Raw genomic sequence first — 9703 nt, forward strand, 5'->3', positions numbered from 1 at the left:
TTTGGTTAAAACTGCTCACAGCTCATGGACATGTGAAGAGGGGTAGTAAGCAGTGTGTGCTTGCAATTTAGGTATTATCAGCCAAATAAAGACTGGGACACACTTTTTCATGACAATTGGTCATGGTCAGGTCACTAAAAACTAAGTATCCCAAATACACTGTGAACCTTTACAGGAAGGTTAGCAGCTGTATCATGTGGGCAAGGCATATTGAAAGAGTCTGGGACACGAGTCTTGAGCAATGGGGTATAACACATGCACAGTGTAACTGGAGCTGCGGTCGTGCGTTGCGATTGGCTCAATTTTGGAGAGTGCTGACCAGATTTTACTGCGCATGTGTTGTACCCCAAAGATATGACGTGTTGATGACGTGCGTCATCTCCTCTTTTCACCCTCCTTGCATGTGGGTCCATTGCAGAACTAAAAATAAGTTGCACATATTGCCTCCAGTTTTCTGCATGCAAAACCTCCCATAAAACACATGGTGGCAGCATCACTCCACTGACAGGAGTCAGTCAGCTGGGCCTACAAGTTACTGAAATATCAATATTAATCAGCGATGTAATGTAACTAAGCACATTTACTCAAGTACAGTACTTAAGTACAATTTTGAGGTACTTGTACTTTACTTGAGTGTTTCCATTTTCTGCTACTTTATACTTCTACTCCACAACATCACAGAGGGAAATATTGTAGGAAGTTTTTACTGCACTACTGTACATTTATCTGACAACTTTAGTTACTTTGCTTATTTATATTGTGTATTACTTATCTGAATCCACTAATACATCATGATATACATAACCAGCTGCAATATCAATGTGATTATGCAGTACATCAAGACATGGGCCATTCTGCATTGCAATAATAATAATAATAATAATAATAATAATAATAATAATAATAATAATAATAATAATAATAATAATAGCTACTTTTAGATACTTTAAGTATATTTTGATTCTAATACTTTTGTACTTTTACTGAAATAAAATTTTGAATGCAGGACTTTTTCTTGTAACAGAGTAACAGAGTAACAGAGTAAAGGTTCTGAGTGCTTCTTCCACAACTGATATTAATATTGTTTTTAGTATACTAACATAACTGTTGTTTCATGGTAATTAGGTGATAATTAGCAAGTAACCTATTTGAAATTTCTTTGGAATTACTGCCAAATTACCCCAGCATTACCTCAACATTTTTTAAATTTTCTTTTACACACAATAAATACTTCAGAAGAAAAGGTGACCTTTACATTGCTTTTCTTGATCTTGAGGGACACCTATGTGGGTGGCCCAAACTGTCATCCATGTGCTCATCTGCTAACTTGTGTTTCCCTAGAAACTAAATTAGTTTGGCTTTGAGAAAAACTTTTACTATTGTATTTGTTCAGTTTAATATCTAGTGAATGTACAGTGGACGTTTGTGCAGAAATAAATGCTGCAGCTCCTCCAGACCAACAGAGGTTAACCGTGTCTTGTGAAGTGACGGGGCTCCGCAGCGAGTTACTTTATCGTCTACGACCGGGTGCCGGTGTCTTCTCTGTTCCCTCCGACCGCAGTCGGGAGGCTGAAGCAGGAAAAGCCGACACTAGGATCAGCATTGATTCATGGAGAGACCTTCGTCTGGTCAGCTAACATTACTGCCAAGCAGATGAAATATAGAGTGATATTGTGGTTTTAGCTGACGTGTGTCACCTCACTGTTTTGAACGATGCTTGTTCATGTCTCTGTAGAGCGAGCACAAGCGCGAGCCCGACGCTGACTTCACTTAACGGCCACAGGTGTCGCTGTTAACAAGCATTTCTGAAAGTTACAAATAGTCCCTTTAATTATTACTATTATTATAAAAAAATATTTTTTGTTTTATTTTAATTTGTATTATTATAAAAACAGTAATACTACTACTACTACTACTAATAATAATAATAATAACAACAACAATAATAATATTAAATTCTTTCATTTAAAGACTTCTAAATTTGATACCGGAAGTGAAACAATTCCACATCCGGTTGAAGCGATGTTTACAATGCAAACGTCGGGCGGCTGAATGCTGAGTATCGAGAGAGAAGTCTGCATTCACCGCGTATTTTACAACCACTTTGCCCACAAACAGATGGCATCTCAGATCCCCATAACCGTCGCCAGGGCTCCGCCGGCAGCCGCCAGCTCCGCCGCTCTCCGGGGGAAGAAACGTCCCGGTAGTCTGGCGGTCTGTACCGCTCCGCAGGTCACCGGGATCACCGGCATCACCGGGAGCAGCAGCAGCAAGATCACCGGGTGCACCGGGAGCACCGGCAGCAGCAAGAAGAAGAAAGGCCAGCTGACAGCGACTCCAACTACACAGCTACAGGTAATGAACAGTCATGTTATTGGTTACTTTATATCTATGCATGGTGAAACTCATCAAACTGTAATGTAGTGTCATTAGTTTCAAGTTTCAAGTTTATTTGTCATATGCATTTAAAAGTACAGTGTACAGTGAAATGCAATGAAATGCATTTTACCATAATTACCGAATATTACTCAGAATAACGTTGATGATAATACAACATACACACAGGGACTGAGAAGGTTTCTAGAGAAATGAAATGTGCAAGAGAATGCAAAGCATCTGAGATGCAATGCAAGAAAGCTAGGGTTGCAAATATATATATATTGTTATTGAATAATCTGAAGATTTGTTTTGGTTAATCGACAACAAAGTAATGTGTGATATAGGGAACACACGAGCACACTGTTTTTAAAGTCACATGCATTGAAATCCTGCACAAACCATCCATATAAATTACTGTAAACTTTACCTTACAATAAATGAATCTGAATTACTGTGTGCAAGTTTGGGGTAACACTTATAAAAGAAACTTACAACCATTATGCATACTACAAAAGAGAGCAATCGGAATAGTAAATAATGTGGGATGTATAGGGAACACACTGTTTTTAAAATCACATGCATTGAAATTCATGGATTTGGTCAAATTTAAAACCGCAATAATTATGTTCAAAGCAAGACATAATTCACTTCCAGGCAATATTCAAAAAATGTTTTGTGACAGGGAGGGGGGTTATTATTTAAGAGGAAAATTGAATTTTAAAAAGCATTGTGTTCGTACAACAAAGAAGAGTATGTGTATCTCAGTCTGTGGGGTGGATTTGTGCAATTGGTTGGGTGATGGGTTGAAGCGGAGCACAAATATAAATCACTTTAAAAAGCTATACAAAAAAGATATTTTTGGGAGTTATATGGTTGAGGAAGAGTTGTGATAAGGGTTGCCTTAAGGGTTGGTTTATATCTACTTTTTAACTCCGGATGGATATGTGGGTTGTAAATAAACTTGGGATGCTGTTCATATATTTAATTTGGGATGTAAATAAATCTAGGATAGCTTATATATTATATTATATTATCATTCTATGATATATGAGTTATTAGAGGAGAAGTGAGAAAGGGGTATAGGGAAATATAAGTTTTACTTCTACCTACCTCCTTTTCGGACACTATTACTCTTGTTTTGTTTATTATTTTGTATCTGTTTTTATTTATTTTTATGTTCGAAATAAAGTCTTTCATTCATTCATTCATTCATTCATCCATTCATCCATTCATTCATTCATTCAAAGAAAAGCAGCAAATCCTCACATTTGAGAAGCTGAAAACCAGAGAATGTTTGGCATTAGTGCTTGAAAACTGAGTTAAACGATTGATCAATTATCAAAATAGTTGCTCATTGATTATCTGTTGATCAGCTGTTTGATTAATCGAGTACTTCTTTCAAATCTAAAGGCAGTCAAAAAGCACAAATAAACAGCAACGTTACATCACACAGTGTACAAAACTGCAGTATGTAAAATCTGATATTTACAAATATGCTGTGTAATACAAGTATCACTCAGCATCATAACAGCTACGTACGTAGTTAGCATCATTAAATTGTATCTTCAAGGTTCACGTTACACTGTGTTTAGCCACCTGTAGACTTTGTTTACATTCAAAACATGTAAAAGAAGTAGCTTGAAATCAAATGTGATTATTTTTTTGTCTGATGTTGTGTTTCATGTTTCATCAGATAACAGCAGTGGAGTCGGTGGTTGAGGTGAAGACAGTGGGAGCAGTTGACTGCGTTCCAACTGTCATCACAGAGTCCACAGCAAAGCCTCCACCGTTCAAAGACCCCGCATTTATGGTGAGTGTCTGCCTCCATCTGGGTTTTAAGTTTATCTGCCTCGGTGGCTTTTCTCTCAGTTCCTTAACAGCTTTTTTCCTCTCTTAGGTGTAATTCACGTTTTATTGCTTTTCCAAAAGTTACATAACACAGAACAAAGACATCAGAAAGAAAAAAGAAAACAGTAATAACAATACAACTAATGAGACAACAGGGAAAAAAATTATTACAAATTAAAAAATAAAATATTATATATAATATAATATAATATTATTTTATTTTCTGCGTTCTGTTATTTCTTTATAGCAGACCGTTGCTATGTATAACAGACCGTTGCTATGGGCACAGTTCTGATGTTGGACTCTGGTGGACCGTTTTTGTGTCAAATTATTGATTTCTTAAGTATGTAGCCGTGTAACCCCGACAGGGCGATGACGCACCACGACGCATCGCCCTGTCGGAGTTTCTTTCACAACAATGCTTATTACACGGCTACATACTTAATAAATCAATAAATTGACACATTAATGGCCCGCTAGCTGTACATTATCCCTTACATAATCAACATACAATGCAGGCGACGCTCATACATCATGACACTAACATCTTACATATAATGTTAACTGCCTCTCCTTAGTTAGTCTTTCAATACTGTATTCATGTAGGGGCCCCATATTTCATATTAAAATACATCCTGTCTGTTGTTTAATTTAAAAATGAATGTTCATAATTGGCTATTTTGGTATTTTCTCCCAGCCATTCATTAAAAGGGATTATATCTTTTTGTTTTCCAGTGTCTGAGCACAATCCTACAACCTGTAGAAAGGGCTAATCTGCACCATAGAGTCTGCCGAGCCGATAGTCTCGCCCCCTCCGTTATTATACCTATTATCCAGAACGCAGAGCTCTGTAGTAACTCTGTCCAAGCACTTTATTGAGGAACGTTATTATATTTTCCCATAAGTTCCAAGTCATTTGGTATTTCATAAAGCATGTGTATGAGTGTGCCTCTGCTCCTATCACATCTCCAGCATATATCTGAATCCCATAGTTTCAGTCTTGCCATCTTACAGGGAGTCCAATATCCTCTATATATGATTCTATATGTAATTAACCGAGTCCCTTGACGTCTTACACCAGGACCCCACAATTTCCTTCTACATCTCATTAGCTATCTCCCCTTCTAGATCGTTTTCCCAAGTTCTCTTGAGACCATCAAGTTTCAGTCGATGAGACTGTCTCATAAGACTATAAAATCTAGATGCCCCCCTCTTAGTCACCTGGCTGCCCTGGCACATTTCTAGTACCACCGTTTGATGGGGGAGTTTCCTTTATATGGACATTATACAGCATCTCAACTGGAGATATTTCCAAATATTTCCACCCTGAATAAGGTCTTTTTTCCTCTCTTAATCTTGGCAGCATTCTGGGATCGGTGGAGCAGCAGCAGGTAAAAAGAACAGGACCTGGAAGAATCTCAAACAGATTCTTGTTTTGGAGCGGACTTTACCCTGGAAGCTCAATGATCCCAGCTGTGAGTTTTTGTATCTTATTTTTACCTGGTACATGTTGTACATGTTTTATCTTTAAACGAGTAGGCTCTATTTCTATATTGTAACCCTCATGTCCAAGACATTACATTTTTCTGTATTTTAAATCATTAATAAGGTACGCAACAAATCTTACTTTTTTTTTTTTTTTTAAGTTTTAAAGCAAAAGTACAACTATCTCATGAAGTGACTTTATTCTACAGATTTCCAATTTGAGTCCAGGTAATCTGAAATAAATCATGTGCCTCTGTGTCCTCCGGTGTCCTCCGGTGCTCCTAATGGCATCTGCAAGATTTCACAGATCGGAGGAAAACAACCAATCAGAGCCGAGCTGGAGCCTGCCATCTCTGCGCAGCTGTCAATCACTCGCGAACTCCGATCAAACTAGGCAGCGCTGATCAAATATAAATCAATGTTCTATTACTGTAACGCCTATTCCTCGCCTCAAATGTTTTCAGAAACATCTTGTAGTGTACTGTTTAACTGTAAAATGAGAAAGTTTGTGACCAGAGCCAATAGGAACGCACTCTCTCTGAAATGACCTGTGATTGGCCAAAGTCTCCCGTCACGGCTAGATTTTTTTAATGCCTGAAAACAGAGCTATGAGGAGGTGCAGAAGTCTAGTTTTCTCTCAGAGCACTTGAATTACAATATGCTGAAAGGTTATTATGGAAGTTTTGCCCAATGATGCCAAAAAACATTCTGCCTACTGCAGGTTTAAGTGAATTTTTAGGTTAAGGTGGTGTAATGTTTTGGTCAAAAAGAGACTTTGAAAGTTCTTAACAGTATACTTTATGTCAAACAATATTATTACATTAAATATAAGACTGCATGGATAAGTCCACATCACTTTTTAGAAGAGATGCCCATCATGGTGCACTTTTAATCAGTAGTTCAATTTAAAGCCTTTCTGTGTTCACAGACTTCAGCATTGACGCCCCTCCCTCCTTGAAGCCAACCAAGAAATACTCTGACATCTCTGGACTCCCTGTGAGTTATCATTTTGCTAAAAATCCCCATTTGCACAATAAACAAAGTAACTTTTGAGTCTTGTATAAAGCACACACTGAATACTCTCTGTTGTCTTTCCTCAGGCAAACTACACAGACCCTCAGACAAAGTTACGCTTCACATCCTCTGAGGAGTTCTCCTACATCCGCCTCCTCCCCACTGATGTTGTTACCGGCTACCTGGCGCTTCGAAAGGCAACTTGCATCGTACCCTGACAGCCGAGCTGTGTGCTTGAAACCTGAAACAGGTTCAAACCAGAACTGAACTCATGTCAGTGTGGGAAGCTGTCGGGCCAGCCAGGAGACTGAGAGCGCCGGCTGCTCACAGAGAGGACACAAAGTGAACGCCACTGAATGGACAACTGCTGGAGGCTGGATACCGCAAAACTTTTGCACCGCTGCTTTTCAGAAAATGCAATCTGAGTCATAATTGTTATTGTGTGACAAAATAAACAACACGAATGTAAAACTTGAGTTTTTTTTCTTACATTTAAAAAAGATTGTTTATTCTATTTGTGACACATTTCTATTGAACAGTGTTGCCAATAGCTGGTTGTTATATTGTCACTCTATTCGAGAATATCCAATGAAATGGACAAAACATGTTTTATTTGTTAAGGAGACGGAAAGTGTTTGGAAGTTCATTCAAAAGTCAGCAATAGAATATTAAATACATTTCCCAGTATACTTGATGACATTTCCCCATTAAGTCCTTCTATAAATCCTGGGGCAAGTTTGAGAGCTTGGTATGGATTTGCTCCTGCTAGGGAACATACAGTTGTTTCTCAAGTACTGAATACAAGCCTTACTGGCAAGGATGCTTTACGCACCCTTGTGGTGTAACATCTGTCTCCAGCGGTGTAAATTCAGTCAGGTTGAGGTAGAGAGAAGTTGTGGACAAAAAGTTGCAAAGCTGTTGGAAGGAGTTACTTTAACTTGTATTGTGTGTTGAAATTTGATTTCATCTGCGCTTCCCTGTATGCTTCTTTGTATGAATACACATTTAGACAAAATTAGTGGCTAAAATGTGTTTCAATCTCAATTTTGCTTGTATGACTTGCCCCAAAACTGCATGTGATTATCATAAAGTGGGCATGTCTGTAAAGGGGAGACTCGTGGGTACCCATAGAACCCATTTTCATTCACATATCTTGAGGTCAGAGGTCAAGGGACCCCTTTGAAAATGGCCATGCCAGTTTCTCAATGACAACATTTAGTGCAAGTTTGGAGCATTAATTAACGACAAGCCAGTATGACATGGTTGGTACCAATGGATTCCTTAGGTTTTGTAGTATCATATGATGCCAGTATCCTCAATCTAACTTCTAACTTTGAAACTGAGCCAGCTACAATCACAACACCAGAAGTTGCATTAAGTAGTGTTAAAATTTATTTATGTTAAGGCGTTGTTATCGTGTTAACATTGAGAGCCCTATAAAAGATTAAAGATTTCAAATTATACAATGATAAGACATTTGCCTTTAAAAATATTTAGTTGAAAGCACTTCAAAACAATAAGGTTTTCAGGCTGGATTTAATAACGGCAATGGTTGTGGCATTCCTATGATGGTTCCAGCACTGTGCTACATAATTCCTAAAAGCCGCTTCTCCTTGTTTGGATTTTGCCGCGGGTACCACTAACAGTCCACTCCCCAGTGATCTAAGAGGTCTTGCACGGTTATGTTGCTCGAGCATGTCAGTTAGGTATTTTGGGCCAACTCCATACAGAGATTTATAGACAAGTGGTAATACTTTAAAAATGATTCTGTGGCTTACTGGCAACCAGCACAGAGATTTAAGAACTGGGGTGACGTGGGATGTTCTTTTGGATTTAGTCCAAACTCTTTCGGCTGAGTTTTGAATAAGTTATAGGTGCCTGATGGTCTTTTTAGGAAGTCCTGTCAGAAGTCCATTGCAATAATCAATTTAACTTGAGATAAAAGCACAAATCAGTTTTTCCAAATCCTATTTTGTCATATGGTCCCTGATTTTGGCTGTTTTTAAGGTGATAAAGTGCTGATTTTGTTATTGCTTTTACACGACTGTTAAAACTCAGGTCAGGAGTCAAAATAAAACATCAAGGTTCTTAACCTGCTCTTTTGTTTATAGTGCTTTTTCCTTTAGGTGGACGGCAATTCTGAGCCACTCATCTTTGCTGCCAAATTAAATTATCTGTTTTCTTTGTTTAATTGTAAGAAATTTTGAGACATCCAGTTGTTTACTTGCACAATGCAATTGCATAATATCTCTACGGGCCCGCAGTCATTTGACGAGAGAGCTAAGTATATTGGAGTATCGTCAGCAAAACTATGATAAGCAAGGTTGTTGTTGTTGTTAGCATGTACAAAGGAACATGCTTTTTTTTTCACGGATTATCTGTCTCATGGTCTACTGTCGGGACATAGTGACTGTTTTATAAAAATAACTTTTTTTAATCATATTTGCTCAAAGTTACCACTTCATCTTTAAACGAAACATCCACACCTGCTGCTGTACAGAGCTGTTTCTTGGATCTTCTGTTACATTCAATAGCCTGCATGCTATGTAAATGTAGCTTGGCCAAGTCTGCCTATTACTAAGCCAAGAGTCCCCAAGCAGGCCTAATTTCGCATGCGTCATATGTAAATGTAGAATTGGTTCCACACAGCTCTAATTCCACAGCTGCATTTGATGTATGATTTGCTCTCCGACTGGTAGAGTGAGGATGTCTCATTAATCACACATGGCAGGCATCCAGGATCATTTCCATGGTATATTTTACGCTATTTTACACAAACTTGATGAATGAGGACCAGTGTATTTCTCATGTGAATGATCCCTATTATGCAAAAAACTAAGAATAAAGGCACCAGCACGGTCATTAGGGATTAGGAGCTTGTGAAAATTACAAAAGCCCTGAGTAAAAAATCAAACCTGCAACCTCTGTAAGCCTACCACTCCAACCACTGAGCCAATCTAAATAGTGATTCTTCAGC

The 9703-nt window shown here is 38.2% G+C and overlaps 1 protein-coding gene across 2 annotated transcripts; it reads left to right on the forward strand.

Annotated features, from left to right (window-relative positions):
* Positions 1–1992: 1992 nt before the first annotated feature.
* Positions 1993–8822, forward strand: ino80c (INO80 complex subunit C). Of its 2 annotated transcripts, XR_012596197.1 has the most exons (6): positions 2007–2355; positions 4073–4189; positions 5591–5702; positions 6641–6708; positions 6813–7884; positions 8037–8822. XR_012596197.1 is itself a non-coding variant. In XM_074653769.1 (5 exons), the coding sequence occupies exons 1-5, from the start codon at positions 2053–2055 to the stop codon at positions 6942–6944; spliced, it is 732 nt and encodes a 243-aa protein (XP_074509870.1). In that variant the 5' UTR covers positions 1993–2052; the 3' UTR covers positions 6945–7193. The 2 variants fall into 2 exon arrangements, 1 of the variants encoding a protein (XP_074509870.1); XM_074653769.1 differs by lacking the exon at positions 8037–8822 and having other exon boundaries at positions 1993–2355; positions 6813–7193.
* The last annotated feature ends 881 nt before the right edge of the window (positions 8823–9703 follow it).

Source organism: Sebastes fasciatus, chromosome 12 (assembly GCF_043250625.1).
Source record: "Sebastes fasciatus isolate fSebFas1 chromosome 12, fSebFas1.pri, whole genome shotgun sequence".
In the NCBI taxonomy this organism is placed as follows: Eukaryota; Metazoa; Chordata; class Actinopteri; order Perciformes; family Sebastidae; genus Sebastes; species Sebastes fasciatus.